The sequence below is a fragment of the Myxine glutinosa genome, chromosome 6 (assembly GCF_964187855.1).
Source record: "Myxine glutinosa chromosome 6, kmMyxGlut1.1, whole genome shotgun sequence".
Classification (NCBI taxonomy): Eukaryota; Metazoa; Chordata; class Myxini; order Myxiniformes; family Myxinidae; genus Myxine; species Myxine glutinosa.
Genome location: NC_136266.1, coordinates 176552543 through 176577389, shown reverse-complemented (window position 1 = coordinate 176577389; position 24847 = coordinate 176552543). Strand labels below are relative to the sequence as shown.

Below are 24847 nucleotides of genomic sequence, written 5' to 3'. Positions count from 1 at the left end.
CGGTGGAGGGTCTGGTTGGGCGCCGCGGGGTGAGGAAGTCCCCCGGTGACCCGTGTTGCTGCGCGAAAGCAGGAGGCAAAGGAGCCTGGTGTGTGTGGAGACCCTCACCGGCGAGGTAACGGCGGAAAGGGGCTGTTGGGCTGTCATGGGGCCAAGAGGTGAAGGGGGGGGGGCAATGAATTTGTAAGGCGGTTGACTTGTTTTTGGGACTGCGGGCACCACAGCCTGATGCGCCCCCACCATCTTTTGTGCGGTACCTCCCCGCTGCCTAGTTGAGGAATGCACACACACGTGAATGACATCAATGCCATGGTCCTGCAGGGGGTGTATTGGGAATAAGTGCTTTGTTGATTTTTGCAATGCCTTGATGACCTATGGAATGAGAATGAGTGGTTAAGGGGTCTGTGTTGCATGAATGTGGGCGAAATCCACCGAGCCGTGTCACTCACCTGTAACATCTGGACAGGGCCCGTGGAAATTTAGTGGGATGCATTGGGGATGGCCCCGCAGGTGAGGTTGTGTCTTGTGGCATCCACCGGGGGACGCGGTCTGTAGACCGGGGTATGTACAAAGGTTAGAGTTTTGAGTTTTGGAAAGATGGTTAAGTTTTGTGGTTAAGTTAGTGTTGTGTGTTGTTGTTTCCTCCCTCCACAGGAACAACGAAGAAGATGTACATACTTGCATGATGGTTAAGGGGTTCAGCATGTTAAGGAAGTGTAGGTAGGTAGTCCGACTCACTTCCCACAGCCCTTCCTGATTTATTTCATAGGTTAATTAAGTGTGTGACAGTAAGTGTGAAGGCTGGAATGGTAGCCCTGCGGTGAACCTTGCAGGAGCTACGGTTCCAGGGGGGGGGGCTGTGTTATGAATTTGGTAATGCAACATCTAGAGCTAGGTAGATCTGAATAGGTAGGTATTCGGCTGTCGTGACAGGGACTCTACATGTAATAAGTTATTGATGTTCAGGCGGTTGTCGGGGTAAGATGTATGAGTGTGGATCTACCTGGAGATTCGAGTGTTAAATAGTGAGGGATTAAAGGTAACGCCCCTGTGAGTCTCACCTAGTAATCAAACCTTTGTCCTTTATGGCACTGCAAACCACATAAACATTAGTTAGGTCCTTAGCGCAACATTAAATAATCCCCTTTCCCTGACAAGGACTTCGTATTAAATTGACAGGAAACCAGGTCAAAAACACCGCCATGATTGGCCGCCACCGTGTACACCTCCAAAGGCCTACAAACCTGGCCGGCACGTGTTATGCCAGGACCGCAGGGTCGCGTAACGGGGGAGATGTCAGGAGTCGCGGGAGGCTTTGATTGGCTGAGGAGTGCGCAATGTGACGTCATCGGCCACCAATATAGGCGACGGTCGGACGCCATTTCAGGAGTTGAGTTGAGTTCGTGGCAGGCACTGGCAGACGCAGGCAGGCACCAGAGAGTTGAGCGGTGGTGGAGAGTTGGAGAGGACACGCCATTCCAGTCGCAGTTCGAGTGCAGTTCGGGTTGTAGGGAGTCGCAGGAGACACACGAGAGCACACCCAGTTGGCACTGAGCAGTTCGTTGGCACTTGGCTGCCAGCACTCCCGCGTCGAGTCGAGTGGAGTTGAAAGGAGTCCTTCCTGTCCCTGGTCAAGTGGAGCCGCTGGCCTGCGTCGGACGCGTGGTGCTTGGAGCGAGGGGCCTCGTGGTGTGCGATCGGGCCGGAAGGAGCGGTGCTGGACACCAACAATACAAGACGACAAAGACAGATAAGCCCGATCTCCGCGTATATTTTGAACGACGGGACGTGTTATTTTCGTGATTAATCTCCCTCGTTTGTGTTTGCTGTCAGTCGTGTGGGGACGTCCCGATTTAGGTTTATTAGAGTTATTAGATTTACCGGCGGGCTTTTTCACTGGCTTTACTTTTCCTAATAAACCCTTATATTACTTTTTGTACATAATATCTGAACGCAGTTTTCCTGGGTGTTTGATTTTAATAGATAAGGTTGCGGAGCCTTCGCTGCGTCCCGCTATTCCGCGCGTTGGTGTTGAACTTGAGTCCGCCATTGAGTGTTCGCCTCGGGAGTTAAAGTCTCGCAAATCGGTCATCCGTAACTGTGGTGTTAACCACGGTTACGCGACAGTATTCATGCCTGAGTCAATACTTCGTAGAAGTGCTTTTGGCAGAGATTACATCTTCGAGTCTTCTTGGGTATGTTTGTATCATCTTTGCACCTCTGGATTAGGGGAGTTTCTCCCATTCTTCCTTGCAGATTTGTTCAAGCTTTGTCACGTTAAATGGGGAGCGTCGGTGAACAGCAATCTTCACTTTTTTCCACAGATTCTCAAGAGAATTCATGTCTGGGCTTTGGCCGGGCCACTCAAAGACTTTCACATTCTTGTTCTGAAGCCATTCCGGTGTTGATTTACCTGTATGCTTGGGGTCATTGCTCTGTTGGGACATAAATCTTCGCCGCAGTCTAAGGTCTTTGGCACTCTGAAGCAGGTTCTCCTCAATGATTTGCCAGTATTTGGCTCCATTCATTATGCCTTCTATCCTCACAAGTCTCCCAGTCCCTGCTGCTGGAAAGCATCCCCATAGCATGATGCTGGTAGTTCCATATTCTTTCCATCTCCTAATAATGGAGCTCACTGTGCTCGTGGGAACTTTCAACACTCGAGAAATTGTTTTATACCGTTCCACAGATCTATGTCTCCTCACAATTGTATCTGAGTGCTATTCACAGTTCCTTAGACTTCATGGTGGAGTTTCTGCTCTGACATGCACTGCCAACTGTGGGACCTCGTATAGAAAGGTGTGTTTCTTTCTAAATCATGTCCATTCAATTGAAATGGCCAGAGGTGGACTCCAATCAAGTTGTAGAAACATCTCAAGGATGATCAAAGGAAATTGTGTGCACCTGAGCTCAATTTGGAACGTCATAGCAAAGGGGGTTGAATACTTTTTGACTCGAGACATTTCAGTTTTCATTTTTAATTATTTTGTAAAGATTTCTTAAAAATAATTCCACTTTGACATTATGGGGTATTACGTGTAGATCAGTGACAAAAAACTCAATTTAATTAATTTGCAATTCAGGCTGTAACACAACAAAATGTGAAAAAGTCAAGGCAGAATTTCAAGAACAGAAAAAAGTCAAGAATTTCATGGCTCTTGAGCAGAACAAGGACGATATCACACGTTTCTCGTGGAATTCTTTCCGTACAGCCCCCTTCCCCCTTGTCTCTCTCCCCTCCTCAGAAATGGCAGCTTGAAGTTGTGGTCTGTGGTGGATTTGAGGAAATTTAGCAAGCATACTCTCCAAATTATATTGACATCTCTCAGCTATATCCTCCAGACATGAGTAGACGGTATGAACATGGTGTCCTGAAATCCTGATGTGATGCCACGAGTGATCAGTTTAATGGCAGAGAGAGTACATCTCCGCCAGGCTGAACAGTTTATGTTTTGTATCCCACTGATAGGCCAGATCTGGATGTGGACCTGAACCAAAATATAATCGGCTTGTTCTTGTCACCTAACCAACTCATCCACCAAGTTTTGTCATAACTCGTTCGCATCTTTTTGAGTTTCTGTGCTATATATATAGTTTTTGGCCCCATCTCTGAATAGTGAATAATCACTTTAAATAAAGATGAAGTATCCGGATCTGGATCTACACTGAAATTGTGTCCCACAACCAAAATGTTCCATCCAGACTCGTCCATAACTCTTTGAGATCTTTTTCTCTTTAACAGCCACAATTATTCCCACGTTCTTGTGGGGTTGTCCAGGGGAGGTTTTTGGCCCAAGTCTTTCACCAACCAGCTGGGCAGGCCTGTCGTTCGGCTAAGTAGTCTGGAATTTGGGATTTGTTCAGGGTGTTGCCGAGAGCTCGCCCACTCCTCGCGAAGGACACCGTGGAACTTTTAACGTCCACCGACTAATACCGGCAGATGGGACCCCCAGTTTAACGTCCATCGGAGGGATGGCACAGACATTGATGACTCACCCTGTCTGTGAATCACCGGGATAACAGTTTATAGCTGGGTTGGGATTCAAATCCAGGCTTTACAGCTTAGACGTGCTAATGTCCGGGGAATGATTGGTGTAAAAATCCCAAGAGCAATGATTCTGACAGCGACTCAGAATATAAACTGAAATTATTATTTCGGAGACAACCAAACGTGTTAACTGCAATATTGCAGATGGACATGCATATTACATACTGTGATGTTTTATGTAATTGGGTTGCACCTTTAACTAAAATGACGTGAATGCTCAAATGAAATAACCCAACTTGACTGGTATTCGTACCACTCTTGTTTTGTAATTTTGCTCAAGTATAAGAGGAGTTATTTATATTTAGGCTGGAGTGGGGTGGTCCTTCTCCCCCGACTGCGACACCACCCAAGCCACATATGTTAAGTTACAATGTTACCAGAGACTGTATTAAGTATTTGGATAATGAATCGGTGTCTCACCTTTAATAAACATTACCATGACCTGAAAGTGATGTTAGTTGATAGATGCAGCTTCAATATTTGATTTACGGAGAAAAGTGAAATTCATCACATTTTACCAATGGTGACCACACTTTCATCCAATGTCAAGATGACAATCAAATATTTTTGAAGATGACGCATGAAGAGTTTTGTCAGACCCTGTTTCTTGGACTCTTTTAGAAAATGACCTCTTCACTACCACATGATCTGATGTACCCGACTCTGTTTCCGAGCATTGGTTCTACCGAAGCAGTTTCGAGGCCTGGGGTCATGCTGGGCTGTTTGCCATCCCTCCCCCAGCAGTAGTTAGGCCAGCTGCTCTTCGCGAAGGACACCGTGGGATCTTTAACGTCCACAAGCTCATGCCATCGGATGGGACCACGGTTTAATGCCAATCTGAGGAACGGCAAACACATTGATGAATCACCCTGCCTGTGAAACACCAGGACGGCAGTTCATAGCTGGGCTGACATTAAAACCCAGGCTAGACATCCTAGAGGCAGGTGTGTCTACCTCCAGGCCATCCTCCTGGCCTCACTACCAAATGATCAGTATAAAAATCCCAAAAATCCGTTCGGCGATCCTAACCCCAGCTGAGTCATAGCAAAGACTTTAAAAATAGTAGGTGCTGCTTCCTTGCTTCACACTCAGCATTTAAAAGGGCATAGCACGGACAAACAACCATATCCTCGCAACCATAGCGCAGGTTCCAATTGGGTTATAATGGCGTCCTCCTGTGTGGAAGGTCTTTAAATGAATGAAATGAGTCCAGAATGAAGTAAAAACAAAGCACACAACGGTTTGCTGTCAATTGTAGTTCTCTGTTGCACGCAACTACATTGTGGTTCTACAACTCGTGGTATAACTGAAAATAACTTGTTGACGCCATGTTATTGTCCTGCAGTTCCCAAATCCGAGAGGCTTTTGCCAAGCCCTGCTCCATCAAACAAAGTAGGAAGTCCTGGGAGGAAGTCAAAGGTACTATGGCTATATTCATGTTAAACAGGACATGTTGTGTATTTTGTTGTGTTTCTTTAAGCTATCCTCTTCACTGAAATCCTTCAGCCACATCAACCATCATTGTAACCGAAATAATTTCTCTCATGCTGACTTGGTGAGCCACGTCCTTGCCGAGATGGTGGCTCCGGAATATCAGATCCGAGTGTTGTAAAGATGGAGTGTTGTGAGAGGAACGGAGTGAAGGAGGAAAGCTGAAAACATGGACTTTGTGACATTGACATGGAATGGATGAACATATTTGCCCGACTAGACTGGGGCAGATGGGTGAGCGAAGGCGGAAGGGGGACAAGCCCGATAAGAAACAGGAGAAAACAAAGACCAGCAAGTGCTTGCGGTGCCATCGGAGAGCAATCTTCCGTGATTCTGGACTCTCCCAAGGAAAATTCCCATGATATATCTACAACGCTTTAAACTCTCCATCTTCAAGATTGCACAGCAATGAATTTGAGACAACCCACTGCAGTAATAAACACTGACATTAGAAGCTCCGTTTCACATTGTAAGATTAACAATGCATTATATTGTGGTGTAATTTTTTGAACGGTGATGTGCAATGGTTTGGAATACTTTGGGACTTCCATCTCAGGACATACCTCGGAGACCGTCAATCACGATGCAGATATCAGGTTCAAATTTCATATACCGTGTTGATTTGGCTTCCAAATCCCTCGCCCTGCCCTTACTCTTATGCTCCGCGCATCCTTCAATTCTCGCCTCTCTCATTACTTAGGAGGCCTACATCTCATCCCAAACTTATGTCCCTCCTCTCCCCACTCCCATGATTCTTCCCTCGCCTTCTTTCTTCTTCCTATCATCCTCCCTTCTCAGTTTTACTCTTTTTTTTTTAACATGCGGTTGAAGTCGGGAGATTGAGAAGAAAAGGTTGAGGTGGGCATGTTGAGGTGTACTCTAACATTATACCCTTTTCCTGCAGAGTGCGGAACATTCACACCGGCAGTCAATGGCCAAGAACCCTTGTGTGAACACCACAACTCCATCGTCTCAGACTGCACCGATAAGGAGGCCATCTTCAGGCAAGCCAATTAAGTCGTCGCAAGTGAAGCCAAGTGCAAGCAAGCCGCGTTCTGTCACATCTACACCGCTTTGCTCTGACCCGGTGAAAAGTTCCACCCCAAAGCCAACGCCCAGCACCGGCAAACTCGCAAGGCCATCCTGTAAGATAATGAAATTGAACATCCTTATTTGATTTGACCTACATTTTTGTTTATAACATTATTATACTACATAACTAACTTGTAACTAGATGGTATTCATAGAATACTTACCCTGCGCAGTCAACTTGGTGTGAGCCAACTCTTCTATTTTTGAACATTTCTCTTTTTTTGATACAATATGGCTGCCAGACCACATGAGCGATGACATCATAAATTTATATTCTCTAAATAATTGTTGCATAGATCATGCTCAATAAATTTCAAACTGATCAGACTAAGCGTTATCCCTGTCGAATTATGACGTCATAATTATGGCACCAATAACATCATCGTTAACAACACCTATTCCTCATATGGAGTTATTTACAATGAGCCACGTTTCAATTTTTAAAATGCTGACATGGCACACACTTTACTTTACTGAAATGCAGACACAAATGTTCTATTTTCGTCAAAAATTGTCGGAATTTTGCCAAATCTGTTTTGGTCATGTGTTAATATACCTCAGTGATTGACAAATCTGAAATGAGAATTTTATTTGAGGTCAAAATGACCCCGTGAGGTCGCTCCCTACTTTGCCTGCTCGTGATGTGCAGTGTGATAATAATTAATTCCATGCCCACTCTAGAGGACTCTCCTTTTTCATGCAATAACAATTTCTAGCTTCCAGACCGTACATCCAATCATCTTGAAATTTTGCACACATGTTACACTTCATTACCTCTACTATAATATAAAGTTGGGGTTCAAGAGTAAAAAAAAAAAAAATTCGTTTCATTATTTATATCTGCCAAACCACGTGACCTATCACAAATTCCAAAAGGTCATTTTAGTAGACTGATATGCTGAACACATCTGTGAGGTTTCCCCTCTATAGAATCAAAAATGAGGGAGGAGCTTGGTTTTAAAAGTTTATGCTTAAAAACATCATAACTCCGAAACCATGTGACGCATGATGTCATGCTCGCTGACTTTTTTGTATGTCATGGGTATGCGATTGTGCCTGCAAAGTTTGGCCTCGATCTGTTTAGGAGTAAATTGGATGTTAGTGTTTTTTCACTCAAAACAATATGGCGTCCGAACCACGTGACCTACGACGTCATTATAATTTTATTTCTGCATCAATTTATACCGTGAAGATGCTCAAGAAATTTCATCCTGATCGGATAACGTTTTTTACTTGTCGAATTATGACATCATAACGGCGGGACCTATGACGTCATCATTCACATATGTTATTCCGCCTGGAGAGTTCTTTGCAATGAGACCTGTCGCAATTATTTCTGTGCAGCGGTTTTTGAGATATAGAGGTGCAATTTTTTTGGGGTTTTCCAAGATGGCGCCCTACCACGTGACCTGTGACATCATAATATTCACTAAAATATTCTACAGGAGGAGGCCCTCCTATGGTGAAAATTTCATGTCAATCGGACCAACGGTTGCTGAGAAAATGATTTTTTTTAAAATGGAGACACGCACGTACATACATATGACGTACGTACGTACGATGTACGGACAGACCCGAATGCTTAACCCTGCCTTGCGCTTCGTGAGCGCAGGGTAATGAATGATAGACTACACTCCGATCCGATGTGCCGTACTCTGTGTTACAGGCTCTAGTTCTGTCGAAGCAGTTTCTTGGCCCGGAGTTACGTTGGGCGGTTTGTCATCCCTCTCCCAGCAGTAATTAGGGGAGGAATTTGTAACTTGGCCAGGCCACAGATGATAGCTCGCCTCTTCTGTGTCTGAAACACACCGAGGGACCTTTAATATTCTCCAGGCCATCCTGTGCCTTCTATCCTCACAAGTCTCCCAGTCCCTGCTGCTGGAAAGCATCCCCATAGCATGATACTGGTAGTTCCTTATTCTTTCCATCTCCTAATGATTTCATAATGACATATCTATGTCTCCTCACAATTGTATCTCAGAGTGCTACTCACAGTTCCTTAGACTTTATGTTAGAGTTTCTGCTTTGAAATTGGAACCTTGTATAGAAAGGTGTGTTTCTTTCTAAATCATGTCCATTCAATTGAATTGGCCAGAGGTGGACTCCAATCGAGTTGTAGAAACATCCTGATGTTCAGTTCCAAACTGAAATGATGAACAGTCGGACAAGATTGTAACCCTCAAGTCAACTGATGTATGCGATATTTATTGAGATGGCCGTTCTAGCAGCAAGTGGTTCATTCTGTTCGTGTTCACATCCAAGTTTGCATTATTTGCACCTGTCCAGTTGAGATATCCTGCTCACTAAACATTGTGCATTGTGCGATACGATGGCTGTATAGGTAAAAAAAAAAATGGGAGGTGATCAGATGAGCAGATGAGCAGGTGCCAATGATGGTAAAAACCCTGCACAGAGGATCGATTAAAGTGATAGAGGTGTGTGCTATCGCTCTCCCATTCTCTATTCCTATGAGCATCGTTGGCTGCAGGTGCAGTAAATGCAAGATGAAGACTGACGCACGTAGGCGCAGTAGACTGGCCAGATCGTCGGTATGATGATGGCTGCCCTTGATGTCCAAAGTGGACACAGCTCTGCAGATGCTGCGCAGTGATGGCTAAATTGGTGCCACCACTGACTTTAATGGGTACATTTATCCACGATGTAGTGCTGCCCAGGCTGACCTACAGGTGCGGTTTGATATCTGAGTGTCCTTCTCATAGCCTCAGCCTAAAGAGGCTTCTCCCACAAGGCAGTGGGGATCCATTACCCTGCACAAGGGGCCCATAGCAGGTACTGTCAGCCGGAGCCAGCTGAACCCGGGACTCGCATAGGGCAGGGACATCACTCCCTGAGGTAGCTGAAACACGGCTACCTGCTACCCAATTGGCTATACTGCGCAGCCAATCGCTCTTTTTCTCACCATAAATCTCCTTTATTATTATGTTTTCACTTTTGCTCTCTCTCTTGCTGCTATCTTTATCTTCAGCTCATGCATTGCAACGGAAAATATATGATTAGGGTTATCAGTTACCAACAATACTGTATGTAGACAATTTCCATCAAAAATGGTTAATCTACAAATGTACATGTCTGCATTTTTTAACAAAGGTACAACTATATTATTTGAGCCAGCCTCCTGTACATGTCCCATGCGTGCCGCAAACCGATTCTCCATGGGACTTTGATTTAAAGAAACATTTCTTCACACAGCTGTGCTTTTCTCATTTTCTCAACGGTAGTTGAGGCTCATGAAAGAGCTACATTGCAGGGGGCCAGGTCACCAGAAGGGGAACATGTGCACAGATGCACAACATCCGGTGAAGAGGTGTCGATGGCAGGAAAAGGGGAGATGGGTCAGTGAGTGGAAAACAACACAGGAGTAAAACACGATGAGTTGGCCATGGTGATCAATCTCGATGTTGGTAATAATTATTTTAATCAGTAAAGTATTGCAACAAAACATGATATCATCGGTATCTGGCTTGACAGGATGGCCTAGAGGTGGTACACACACACACACACACACACACACACACACACACACACACACACACACACACACACACACACACACACACACACACACACACACACACACCTCTAACCTGCCCAGCCAGGGTTTCAATCCCGACTCAGATATAAACTGTCATCTCAGTGTTTCACAAGCAAGGTGATTCGTCATTGATGTGTGTGTCGTCCCTCGGATGGAGGTTAAGCCGGGCGTCCCGTCTGCCGGCATTAGGTGGTGGATATTAAAGATTCCACGGTTTTCTTCGTGAAGAGCAGGCGAGCTATCGCTGACACCCTGAACAAATTTCCAAATTCCTGCCCACCCCTACAGGGGGCACTGCATCAGCCACACAGCTGGGCCTCTGAGCCAATGATACAGCCCAGCAGCGTTGTGCTTTGATAGGCTGAGTCTGAGTCTTTGATAGGTTTGACAGACGTAGTGTCATTTATCGGCACGACAAGGCCTCAAACTCAAGGCCCTAAGATCTTAAGCCGCCATATTAAGCAATACAGTCAACACCAGCCTTTACATCTATCTATAATTCCAGTAATCTCTGTACGTTTGTACGTTTGTACGTTTGTACGTCTGTTTGTCTGTGACCGCTGTTTCTCGACAACCACGGGTCCGATATACTTGAAACTTGCCAGGTATATTGCTGGGGACCCGAGGATGTGCCTTTTCAAGGTTTCATATTAATCGGACAATTACTTACCGAGCTATGTCCAAAAAACGATTCAACCAATCAGAGAGCAGCGAACGATCGCGTGTGCCGAACGTGGAGGACACACTCTGCCTCGGATGGCACATTTGACAGCGTATTCATTTATTTCACGTTTGCAAACTATGTTGGCGTTAAACTATGTTTTAAAACTAATAAAACCGAATTTGCGATTCATTCGCTTTCCTGCGCGTTTGTGCACGCGATGGCGATTTCTTTACCAAACTCCGGAAGCCGTTCGCTTTGGACCAAACCATTGCATGTAAATAGAGGGGGGGGATTGTCACCGTACTCGCAAGCCGTTCGCTTTGGACCAAACCATTTCATGTAAATAGAGGGGGGGGATATAATTTTAGATATCTATCTATAATTCCAGTAATCTCTGTACATTTGTACGTTTGTACGTTTGTCTGTTTGTCTGTGACCGCTGTTTCTCGACAACTACCGGTCCGATATACTTGAAACTTGCCAGGTATATTGCTGGGGACCCGAGGATGTGCCTTTTCAAGGTTTGAAATTAATCGGACAAGTACTTACCGAGCTATGGCGATTTAGCCGTTCGCCGTTCGCTTTGGCGTTGCGAATGGACCAAACCATTCATGTAAATAGAGGGGGGGGGGGGGGGGGTTCTGTGGTCGTTCGCTTTGGCTTTGCGAATGGACCAAACCATTCATGTAAATAGAGGGGGGGGGTTCTGTGGTCGTTCGCTTTGGCTTTGCGAATGGACCAAACCATTCATGTAAATAGAGGGGGGGGGGTTCTGTGGTCGTTGCGAATGGACCAAACCATTCACATCGAATCATCGAATCACATCGAATGGACCAAACCGTTCGCTTTGGACCAAACCATTGCATGTAAATAGAGGGGGGGGTTCTGTGGTCGTTGCGAATGGACCAAACCATTCATGTAAATAGAGGGGGGGGGGTTCTGTGGTCGTTACTGCCACGTGGTTTCAAAGTTTTTTTTTGTTGTTGTTGTTTGCACGCATGTTTTTTTGCACCCACGTACGGGCACGCCCTAGGATGTTTACACACACACACCCCTACACAAATTTTTTTTTTTTTTTTTTTTTGGCAAGGAACGGGCACCCACGTACGGGCACGTCCTAGTCTTATTAATGGGAGGCAATCCTTGTGTAAATAAATATTCCTAAGTGAGATGTCCATGTTTTCTCAAGGTATTCCTCACACACATTGGTCTAAAATGATCAAAAACACAAAAAAGGTAACCCATAGGCCCTTTTTATACAAACACAGAAACACAGATTGCAATAAGTTTTTAAATGTACATTAATATTTTTGGGATATAATTACCACCGTACGAATGAATCCATATGTGGATAAATGTGAAATGTCTTACTTTTCCACTCGGATCCATTTCTGGGACTTTACAGCTTTCGGATCAGATCTAAACAAGAAAGACGCTTCTCGAAGTGCGGAGAAGAAGACCGAATGCACAACACCCGGAAGTGCAAGCACGACCTCCATGATCCACGGTCCACCCTCCAGCCACGCCGTCACCCCTGGCACCCCGGGCTCAATGGAGAGCAAATCACTGTCGAGCAGAACTAAGGTTCACTATTTGGAAACTTTCCAAGTTAATCAGTCCACTATTCATGGTCATTTGGTAATATGGAGTTTGGGGTTTTAAAAGTCAGTTATTATTGGAGCATAAATTACATTGGAATGTCTTACGAGCGACAGTCACGTGAAAAAGTAGTACACCCCATGTAAAGTTTTGACTTTTTCAACATATTTCAACATACAGCTATTTGATCTTCATTTCAACAATATTGATAGATAAAGGTGATATAATATAACAAATATCATGAAACATTTACATTTTGTAGTCCATTGTATAATTTAAATAAACATAAATGCAAATTTCGCATGTGGAAAAAGTAAATACACCCTTGGCTCTAATAGGTGGTATTGCCCCCTTTGGCAGAAACAACCTCAAGTAGGCGTTTCTTATAACTGTCCACCAGTCTCTGACATCGACTGGGAGAAATTTTTGCCCAATCCTCCATGCAGAATTCTTTCAGCTGTGCGATGTTTCAGGGGTTTCTTGCATGCACAGCTCGTTTCAAATCCCCCCACATCATCTCGATGGGATTTAGATCCGGGCTTTGACTTGGCCATTCCAGAACCCTCCATTTCTTTCTTTTCAGCCATTCCTTGGTGGATTTACTGGTATGTTGAGGGTCATTGTCATGTTGCAAGGTCCACCTTCGGTTAAGCTTCAACTTTCCGACAGATGGCCTCACATTATCCTCAAGCACCCTCTGGTACAATGAAGAATTCATAGTGGATTCTATGATGGTGAGCTGCCCAGGCCCTCATGCAGCCAAGCTGCCCCAAACCATAATATTTCCACCACCATCCGTTACAGTTGGTATCAGGTTCTTGTTGTCAAATGCTGTCTTTGGTTTTCGCCAAACATGTCTTCTGGTACTGTGGCCAAATAGCTCTACCTTTGACTCATCTGTCCAGAGCACATTGTTCCAGAAGTGCTGGTCTTTGCCTAGGTGTTCATTGGCAAACTTTAGTCTTGCCATAATGTTCTTTCTGGACAGCAAAGGTTTCCACCTGGCACACCTCCCATGTAGATCAAATTTGTGCAGCCTCTTTCTAATGGTAGACTCGTGCACTTTGACATCAACAGTGGCAAGAGCTACCTGTAAGTCCCGTGATGATATTCTGGGGTTCTTAGAGACTTCTTTCAGCATCTTGCGGTCTGCTCTTGGGCTGAACTTGCTGGGGCGGCCTGGCCTGAACAAGTTGGCAGTTGTTTGGAATCTTCTCCACTTGCAAACGATCTTCCGGACAGTAGAATGATTGATTTCAAATTGTTTGGAGATCTTTTTAAATCCCTTCCCAGACTCGTAGGCATCTATAACCTTCTTTCTGAAGGCCTCAGAGAGCTCTTTTGATCTAGGCATGGTGACGCCGCACACTTCAACAACAAAGAGCAAACCAAACTAAATGTCTGAGGTTTAAATAAGACAGGTTCCTCCAAGATCGTGTCTAACGATGTTCTAATCATTTTCACCTGAGCTGGTGCACCTGATTCTAATTTTAGGTATTTGAAGTAGTGATAAATGTAGCGGTGTACTTACTTTTTCCACAAGTGAAATTTTGCATTTATGTTTATTTAAATTATACAATGGACTACAAAATGTAAATGTTTCATGATATTTGTTATGTTATATCACCTTTATCTAACAATATTGTTGAAATGAAGATCAAATAGCTGTATGTTGAAATATGTTGAAAAAGTCAAAACTTTACATGGGGTGTACTTACTTTTTCACGTGACTGTATCATAATGTCCCTTAAGTAGTCAGAAGCAACTGGTCCTCTGGACGTAACTCCTAACTCAGACAACAATTCCTCTTCTAAATACCTTCACTGATTATCTCCTTCTATTTGCTAATTGTCTGATGTCCGTCGACTTCTGTCCTTTTCTGAGTTTGCTTTAGGTGCACCTGCCCACGATTGCTCAAAGTCTGGATAACTTTCGTGATTTTTTGATAACTTTTTCCAAGTCTCCTCTGGCCCAATTTCCAATTTTTCCAAGTCTCCTCTGGCCCAATTTCCAATTTTTCCAAGTCTCCTCTGGCCCAATTTCCAATTTTTCCAAGTCTCCTCCGGCCCAATTTCCAATTTTTCCAAGTCTCCTCTGGCCCAATTTCCAATTTTTCCAAGTCTCCTCTGGCCCAATTTCCAATTTTTCCAAGTCTCCTCTGGCCCATTTTCCAATTTTTCCAAGTTTTCCACAAAGGTGTGGTTCAAAAGGTGTGGAAGGGAGGGTTGCGATTGCCAACAACAACCTCCTCTTCCCATCATTCGTTATGATGTTGGAAAATTTACTCCTGATGACCTTTCCATATTCTTGTCGCCCGACACAGCATATCCAGTTCGGTTGGCATAAAGTTTCCCTTCCTCTTCCCATTTTGACTGTCTTCTGCCACCATGATTGTTTTGCCAGCAGACGACAGTGCAATGTGGGATGCCATGTACGTATCATAAGCTTGATGGGAATGTCAAAATCCACACCTTATCCTGCGGATAGTTAACCATTGGATAATAATTTAAACCACGAGATAGCTCTTATCCTGTGGTTAAATTATCCAAGTTTTGAGCAACCGGAGCCAGGTGTGCAATTCATATTGACCCATTGAAATCAAGCCTGTTATGAATATAAGCTCTCAAGGTGTTGACTTCCATTGATTGCACTGTAATACAAGATTGCTCAATGATACTTTGCTGCAAAGTGCAGACATTATTGTAAGGATCACTTGCCCTTTTGTCAACATCAAACGCGAACAAAACTTGGTCAGATGACATCACATGTCTAGATTACAAAAGGCTCTTTCATACGCACAGTGTACCTTCACTAATGTTCAATTTTCGATTCATATAAATGATACTCGGCTATATATTAAGCCTGGTGTTGGCTTAGCGGTTAGGGTGCTGGCTTGGGATCCTAGGATCCTGGGTTCGAATCCCGGTCAATCGCTGAATTAACGCCAGGGGGGTTGACTCAGCCCGTCATCCTTCCGAGGTCGGCAAATTGAGTACCAGTTCACTGGTAATTCCCTGTGTGTCGCAATAGGCGACTAACAGGGTTGGTGGCAGGAAGGGCATCCGGCCATAAAACATTGCTTCAAAAAGGGGACCACGGTGCCAGAAAAAAGGCCAACCCCTGCTCTGCGGGGAAAAATGGCCTCTAAAGGTGGTTCTATACTTGGCTATATCAATGAAATAGGTTAATATATTTATTTGTGTATTTTGAATGATATGGACACTGATCAACACACATCCTGATGGAAGTGCTCATACGGGAATGGCAAAATGGATCATCCAATATTCAGGGTGTTTCAAAGGTCTGGAACCATAGGGATATTTATTTTACAATTCTATTTAATAATTGCTCAAATTGTGAGCCACCGACACGCATACACATATCAATTCTTGTATGTATCAATTCTTTGATTCAATTCAATATCAATTGTTTGAACGTTTCCTAACATTGACACATCCATTTCAGCAAATTCGTTTCCGATTTCATTTTTTCGATCTTCACAATGGTACCTGGTCTCGTGGTATCCACCACTGATCCACTGATTGCATGTCACCAAAGAAAAAGTCAAGTGGTGTTAAATCTGGACTACATGGGATCCATTGTATTGGTCCATGACACCTACAAAGCATCGTCTCCAAAAAAAACCTTTTTATTTTTATTTTTATATATTTCCTATCATTCCGGACTTTTGAAATACATTTGTTGTACTTGTACTGTACTCTGTAACCATGTACCTGGAGATCAGTGGGTTGTCAACTATGTAGTCCTCAACAACCTAACTTTTCAGCTCAGGTTTCCCTGGTGTTTAAAGGAACTTTACTGTGCAATCATTCACTCAGGTAAAAATCTTCAGCAAGAAGATGGATTTCAGCCACATCCAGGCGAAGTGCGGGTCTCTCGCAAACATCAAACACGTTCCTGGTGGAGGAAATGTAAGTGTCAAAAACGTTCGGATGAATGTCATTCGTGCATTTAATCAAATTACGTTTGTGCATCCGTTGTTTCGGCTTGTATGCTTTTGTTTGGCTCGACTGTTCTAGTAGTCTGCATGCATGTAGTTGCGGAATAAAATTCCAGTTGTAGTGTATAGTAGTGGAATAGAATTGCTGACTGTGGACCATAGCGATCAGACTGAACAGCAATAGTGGAATAGAATTGCTAACTGTGGACCATAGCGATCATACAGGCCAGCAATAGCAATTGAGAAAATTCCAGACCTCGCAATGGATCATTTAGACAATGGGCTTACAGGATGGACTAGAGATACATACACTTGCCTGTAAGGTGTCTAGGTCTAGCCTGGGTTTGAATCCCATCTCAGCCATAAACTGTCATACCTGGTGTTTCAGAGGCAGGATGATTCATAAATGTGTGTGCCATCCCTCAGATGGAAGTTAAATGGGTGTCTCGTCTGCCAGCATTAGTTGGTGGATGTTAAAGATCCTATAGTGTTCTTCGTAAAGAGTAGATGATGTATCGAAGCCAATGATGCTACCCCACAACCTTGTGCTGCATATGGAGGAAGAAGATTTAGACAATAAACCAAAACTACATTAACAACACAGAATTTCAAGCAGAAAAAAACAATTATTGTTCTTCTTTTTAAAATAATATGTCAACAAAAGCTTCACTGGAGAAGGATAATCATACTAAAATACGCCATTTGTGTCTGTCCATCTGTCTGATGAATTTGTGACGCCAATACATTCTGTCGTTACTTATCCAATCTCAACCAAACTTGACAGGATGACCAAGGGTTACATAATGAAGGTTGTAGCACATTCATTTGCCCCCCTCCCCAAGGGGGTTTTCTCCCCCGAGCGGATTTTTCCCGCCATTGCCGTCAATGGCGTTGCATGTTGAGGTGTATATCAATGTTAAATTAGCTTTATCGTGGCGTTTTTCCAAATAAGGAGATTTATCGTGGCGTTTTTCCAAAGACGCTTTGAATAACAAAATTAATTATAATCGCATATTATTAATGTTATTACAAAACAATATTAATACTCATAATGTCCCACTTCCCCAAGGCTTTTTTCCTGCAGTGATAACGTGGTTAAATAGCTTATAGTTAAAATGGCGTTTCCATGTGAGCAACGGCTTCTACAGGAAGTAAAAATATTATAAACCACAAACACGTATGATTTGCTTTTTTAACAGTCGCTAATGCTCTTTATAACACTAAATGAAGAAATTTGGAGGAATCTCGACATCCATGAAGTAAAGTTTACTTGCAGAACTGAGCGAAGATCTACTGTACTCTATATACCCCACAAATGTTGAGTTAATAACATGGCCCTTGCTGCCGCTACCATGGCATTTTTCGTAGCGAACTTTTGAAACTCGCTCCTGCTGTTTGATACGAAACTGAAAGGGAGGAAGACCGGGCTGTGCTCCTTTACCTAGCAGCTATCTAGTGCTTGCCAAGCCAGCCGTTCCTTAACAGTTTTGAATGGAGTGCTTGCTTGAATGCTTAAACCACTTGGTGATCTCTCCACAAGAAACTTGGTAAATGAACACACACCCAATGTTCTTGAGACCCGACCTTAGATCGACTGTAATCTATATACCCCAAAGATGAATGACCCTTCCTGCCGCTCCCGTAGTGTGCTGGTGTTCTAGTTCTATAAATAAGGATAAATTCTACAGAGATCTTTCACTTTTGGAGAAATTGTTTATCGCAACATTAAGTGATTTAAGAAAAATAATTTGAACAACACATGAAATATCCCTCTGTAACTAAATGGGTGGTGAATACAAAGTTCTTATTTTTTAAATTCAGAAGTCCAGTGTTTCTCTAGGGGACAGGCAGTCTTCTTTTTCGTTTGTATGCAGCACAAGGTTGCAGGGCAGCGTCATTGGCAATGGGGCACAGCTGTGCTGCTGATGCAGTGCCCTCTGCTGGTCAGGGCAGGAATTTGTAATTTGTTCCAGGGTGCCGGAGATAGCTCGCCTATTCTTTGCGAAGGACACCATGGGATCTTTAGCATCCACCAATGAATGCAGGCAGATGGGACACCTGTTTAATGTCCATCTAAGGGACGGCACACACATTGATGGATCATCCTGCAAGTGAAACACGAGCATGACAGTTTGTAGCTGGGTCGGGATTCAAACCCAGGGTAGACAGTTTGTAGGCGATTGTGCGTACCTCAAAGCCACCCTGTCAGTCCTGGAGAAGGGCAGTAAACGCGTTTTCACACTTTGTGAAAGTGTGGTGGAGTTTTTTTTTCTTTGAAGACAGAAACGAGAGCTGAACAAAACGTTTTGTTATGAGAAATGATTGATATACCTTGTCCATATCTTTGATCGTCTGAATGACCTCAATCTTTCACTCGAGTGATAATGTTCGACCTTCATAGATTTGACAAGTAGTCAGAGCCTTTCAGCTGAAGTTGAATCTGTGGATCAAACAGCTGGATACACAGATATGGTACAATTCCAAGAATTTCCTCAAGGAGGAGAACGTCAACATTGACATGCTCTCGGGTCAACTATCTGTGAACTTCCGACTGTCCCGTTGCAACGAGTTATCATGCTACCTCTCAGCGCTACCAGAAACGAATCATTCCCTGGTGAATGGTCCTTTCAGTGCAATAGCTGAGCAATGACCCACTGAGAATATTGATCATGTACAGACACTGTGTATCGACATGATCCATGATGATTATGTGAAAGTTAAATTCACAGAAACGCTTCCAAGAAGATTCCAGTGTCCAGTTGCAAGTGGATACTCATAGGTGGCTGAAATGGGCATTAGCATCCTCCTGTCGTTTCCCATTGCCTACGGATGTGAGAGTGGATTCTCCAGCCTTCACACGATAAAGGCAAAATCCAAAAACTGGCGTGACATGAAGGATAACATCAGATGAACCCTTTCACACACGCCGCAAAGAATAATAATGTCGCATTGATGGGTTGTCCCAGTGCCCTGGGAGGTAGGTCACATCAACAACGGCTGAAACCATCGACTAGTTCAATGACCCCGAGCCGATCACATGTCTACTGCCACAATACGGTGCAGTTGGGAGCACGGAGCCAGTAGATGCATTATGCTGATTCGGTGCTGTGTAGCTGATCTCTAATTAATGGCCGAGCGGGGCCGGTGAAGGCATGGCATGGTCTTGTTTTAAGGTGCTAGTCGCCAAACCAATCAGTCCTTTAATGGACGTGCCAAAAGGCAATAATGATCACAACCACCCGAATTCACCCCGAGACCGGGTATATTTAATGACGATGGTCACACGGAGGATGGAAATACACAAAAAGCAATAACACTAATGGTGGAACAAATCCCCTTACCCACTACTGATATCATGCCCACAAAGCCAACAAACGATTGGGAGATTCCTTAATTATCTAACTTAAAGGCCTTCAATCATGCCACAAGAAATAGACCAGAGAGGTGGACAAGACAATAAATACCCTAGCTGTGTCGACATGACAGAGCTAGAACCGATGCAGGGTGGCAGCCCAGGTGCAGCACCTTTCCGGCTTGGGAGGAGGGGAGAGGCGTGACTGGCTGGGTGGGGATGTGGCTTTTCCGCGGCAGCTCTGCAGGCAATGCAGCCTTTCACAGGGTGGTTCTCTGGCATCTCCTCTATTCCCCTGGCTGCCCGTGCCCCCACATCAAATCGTGAAGTACCGCGCCACTCCCCTCTCACTCACCATTGGCCCGAAGCCCAGTATGAGGCTGGGCGAACCCTCCTTACCCTACCTGCACCCAGATGGTCCTGGTGCTGTGGGATCGGTCTGGATGGTGTGAGTGGCTTTTCCTGCCAAAACTGCTTGCTGATGGCCTACTCGGACACGAAAAAGAACATAAAAGACAGATTCCAGAGGGTAGAACATTAAATAATGGTTCAAACGGTTAGTGATTTTTTTTTTGACACACACATTAGGGAGGGTGGACGACATCTGTCTATACATAAAGTGACACATACTAATATCATGATTAAATTACCTCACGCTTACTCTATTACATTTACAATGGAGATAACTAAACTATGCTGAGGAATGTTACCCCCTAGAAGTCATTTCCACAACAATACTTCTTTTGTAAGACAAACAGCATTATCCATGCTGATGATTTTCTTGCTGCTTACGGCAAGTTCTTGTTGTGAAGTAGGAAATAAATTAACCGAACTACTTCAATGTACCTGCACTATACAAAAGTTACCTTTCTGCTTAAAATAACCTAAACAGCAATTCGATTTAAAAATCATTTAAAATCTGACTTTAATAAAATCTCTGGCAAAAGGTACATTCATTTTGAAATAGGTTAAAAATTTGGCAATTAAAATACATTTGCTAAATTATCAATAAATAAAAATTATTTTTAAGCTCTAAAGGGCTCGCACTCTGAGGCTTTCTATGTGAAAGGGTCTGCCAATACAAAACGTTGAGAACCACTAAGTTTGAGCAAAGCCAGGTAGATGGGAGATAGTATAACTTTGCATGACTACCAAAGCTTGACCAACTCGTGGGGCAGAGACGTGTGACAAACACCCCCTGCTGTCCAGACATCATGTAGCAGTGCCTGAAATTGAAATCCGCTGCAGAAACCACCGAATCCTTGTGAGCATGAAATATTCAGGTGCCAGCAGACCTTGGCCGTTCTCATGAGGAAGAGGGGTGGACCCTGCATCATGTTCATGATTTCTTGTTCGAGTGAAACATCGAGGCTTGGAATAAAGCAGACTTGGCCTGTGATGCTAAACAAATAACTAGAACAGCACTCGGTAGAGAGCACACCTCCGCCAGGCTGAACAGTTTGTTTTGTATTCCACTGATAGGCCGGAACTGGATTCGAACCTGAAACAAAATCTAATCGGCTTGTTCTTGTCACCCAACCAACTCATCCACCAAGTTTATTCATAACTCGTCCATAACTTTTTTTAATATCACGTTATATACTGAAACGCAAAAGAAACTTATCACCTTTGAAACCTTTAAATATCAACAATAACACTGCGTGTAGTAAATGTGTGAACTTATTTGTGGACAATAGTGTCCTCACTGTCAGACAAAACGGTCACGGATGGTCACTTGAACCTTCAATGGTCACTTCATAGCACAGCTGTTGAACAGCCGTTTTGACTGTCAGTGATTAGCCAAGGGGTACGGGATGATTTTAATGAGCTGCACGTGATGTCTTGATATTGGCTTTAAAAAGGCCAGTGCAAAATGGGCATTTCAATCAACATGCCACGATTGTCAAGGGCTCAATGGCAGCGTGCCCTGGGCATGCTGCAAGGCGGACTGAGCTACCGTGAGGTGGCACGTCGCCTTGGCTGTTCACACCAGACGATATCGGCCCTGGTGGACAGAGACACCCTCCACAACTCTGCAGATGACAGACCTCGATCAGGGAGGCCAAGAGTCACCACTGCAAGGCAGGACAGGCAGATGGTCCGAAGTCACCTGCGGGATCGATTCCGTCCAGCATCCCGCACTGCGGCAGAAACTCCGGGGCGTGCAGTCAGACCATAGTCATGCAGTCGTCTTCGTGCAGTATCATTGGAGATCCGTGGGTTTGCACGCCCCGGAGTTTCTGCCGCAGTGCGGGATGCTGGACGGAATCGATCCCGCAGGTGACTTCGGACCATCTGCCTGTCCTGCCTTGCAGTGGTGACTCTTGGCCTCCCTGATCGAGGTCTGTCATCTGCAGAGTTGTGGAGGGTGTCTCTGTCCACCAGGGCCGATATCGTCTGGTGTGAACAGCCAAGTCGACGTGCCACCTCACGGTAGCTCAGTCTGCCTTGCAGCATGCCCAGGGCACGCTGCCATTGACCCCTTGACAATCGTGGCATGTTGATTGAAATGCCCATTTTGCACTGGCCTTTTTAAAGCCAATATCAAGACATCACGTGCAGCTCATTAAAATCATCCCGTACCCCTTGGCTAATCACTGACAGTCAAAACGGCTGTTCAACAGCTGTGCTATGAAGTGACCATTGAAGGTTCAAGTGACCATCCGTGACCGTTTTGTCTGACAGTGAAGACACTATTGTCCACAAATAAGTTCACACATTTACTACACGCAGTGTTATTGTTGATATTTAAAGGTTTCAAAGGTGGTAAGTTTCTTTTGCGTTTCAGTATATATCGCTTTTCGCCGAATCTCTCAATGGTGAAGAATCACTTAAAAATTAAAGAATTCTCGTATCCGAATACATATTTAGATCTTCACCAAAATCGAATCGATTTGTCCTTGTCACACACCCAAGCTGTCCACCAAGTTTCATCCAAATCCATCCATAACCTTTTGAGATATCCTGCTATATGTCTGTTTTGGCCCTGTCACCCAATGGTGAAGATTCACTTAAAGAATTCTGTGAGCCGGATCAGAATCTGGATCTTCACCAAAATTGAAACCTTTCATCCTTGTCACATATACTACCTCTCCACCAAATTTTGCCTGAATCCATACACAACTTTTTGAGATATCTTGTTCACAGACATACAGATAGACAGACAGACAGACAAATGAAAAATCGGTCAGAGACCGAGGACTTGCCGGAATGTACTTTTTTATCGGCCATTTTCGATCATGAAAAGTAAATAATGACCTCTGCCAAAGTTCAAACGACGTGGGTTTAATCTCTACATGAGAGAATTCCACATAGCTATTTGGGTGGTGTATAAGCTAACAGATCGCTGTCTCCATCGATCTTGCCAAGGCTGTAACACCTATCAGCTCAAAATCCTTTCAACTGTTGACTTGGTAGTTTTTACAATGAAGGAAACACGTATTGGGAGTACATACAACATAGCGATTGTGAATGTGACAGCTCTGAGCCGTCTTTCGCTTTGCACCGCAGTGATGGCGAGCACCAACATGGCGGCTGTAAGATTAAAATCTGGCTTCAAGCCCCCTCACCACCCAAAATCTATTCCGGCGAATCTATTCCGACAAGTAACAAGCCAACCAACCGACATACTTGCTGGAATCTATTCCGGCAAGTAACAAACGGACAAACAGACAGGGGTGAAAACATATCCTCCACCCACCTTCGGTGTCGGATGTATCAATGCAATACTATTTTGAGTTATTTCACATGACCTCAGAATGAAAGTTAAATAATGCTGTAAACAATATCTGGTGTTTATGACTTAACGGTGACTGACATGATAAAGTGTCCATTTTAAATTTGCCACGAACCACATTTAGCGGGTATCAAGAGGGTGGCAATTATTTATTTGAATCTCAGTGGGATCGGGCATTACAAGTCAAAATAGTAAGCAGGTGGCAAATGTATCCATTATCGAAATAATGCGTAATACAGCTGTCAATATGGTTACTGTAGAGGTGATAAATCCTGCCACTAATTGCATTTTGCTCCTTTTTCTAGGTTCAGATTCTTGTGAAGAAAATGGATTTTCGACATGTCTCTCCGAAATGTGCTTCAAAGGACAATATCGATCTCAAGCCAGGTGAGGCTGGTAAAAACACTCCACATTACATGCCCCCGACGATGTATTTTGCTACTCTGGAGAGTATACGTGACACACGTAGGGATATTTACTCCTCATGAATGCCTTCAATTCTCCTTTTAACTGGCAGGTACAGGTGAGAGGGTGGTGCAGGATGGCTCACCTTGTAACATGCTCACCATGTAGCTAGCTGTCTGATCTGTTTGCTACCTGATGAGGTCAGATTTAACTAAAAACTGCAGTCCTGGATCCTGGACTTGTGGATTTAACTAAAAACAGAGGCCAATAAAGGCTGCTGAATCCTGGAGGCCACAACCGTTATGTAGCGGGATGTAAAACGTTTAGATTGTGGAAACCAAAGATCCCATGAGGTCTTTATTGGAAATTTTGAAGCGAACATCCTTCTATTAATTTGCAATTGGTCACTGGCTTTGACACCAATATAAAATTTTATTACGGACGGACCGTAGGCATCAAAAAACTACATGTATCGAACAAACAGTTTCAAAGGGAGCACCTTGCAGCCATTAGAGTATTTAAATTGGATCAGATGGGGCAATAAATGTGAATTGTTGCTCTCAGCTTCATGGCCCGATGACAGAAGACGCCATTTGCATTTTTACCGCCCACATCCCTTCCCCGTTTCGAATCCCGTGTGGGCGCGGGCAACCTGCTAGTTTCATAAACTATGAATTACTTGTTTATCTTGAACTTCACTACAAATGAATGGTCAGTTAAACTATCGCTCAAAGACCCCATAACCAAAGTACAGTCGACTCTCACCAGTTTGAATCGATAGGTTCTGGAGTCCATTACAATTGGTGGAAATTTGAATTGGAAAAGATGTCTTTCGTTTGTTTGTTTATTTATTTCAGATAGCATATGGCAATTAAAACCTGCTTTCATTAACTTTTGCTAATCACCAATGCATTTGAATAATACTTTTTTGTTACATCACACTGGA

At 44.0% G+C, this 24847-nt stretch overlaps 1 protein-coding gene across 2 annotated transcripts in view; it reads left to right on the top strand.

Annotated features, from left to right (window-relative positions):
* Positions 1-24847, top strand: part of LOC137428974 (uncharacterized) — a 151922-nt gene that overhangs the window by 108822 nt on the left and 18253 nt on the right. Inside the window, exons 7-11 of one of the 2 annotated variants that reach the window (XM_068118910.2) lie at positions 5394-5467; positions 6444-6684; positions 12254-12432; positions 16287-16379; positions 23802-23883. In XM_068118910.2, coding sequence (XP_067975011.2) covers positions 5394-5467; positions 6444-6684; positions 12254-12432; positions 16287-16379; positions 23802-23883 — 669 coding nt within the window. Of the gene's footprint in view, positions 1-5393; positions 5468-6443; positions 6958-12253; positions 12433-16286; positions 16380-23801; positions 23884-24847 lie in introns of those variants that run through there. The other variant, XM_068118911.2, reaches the window with a different exon arrangement.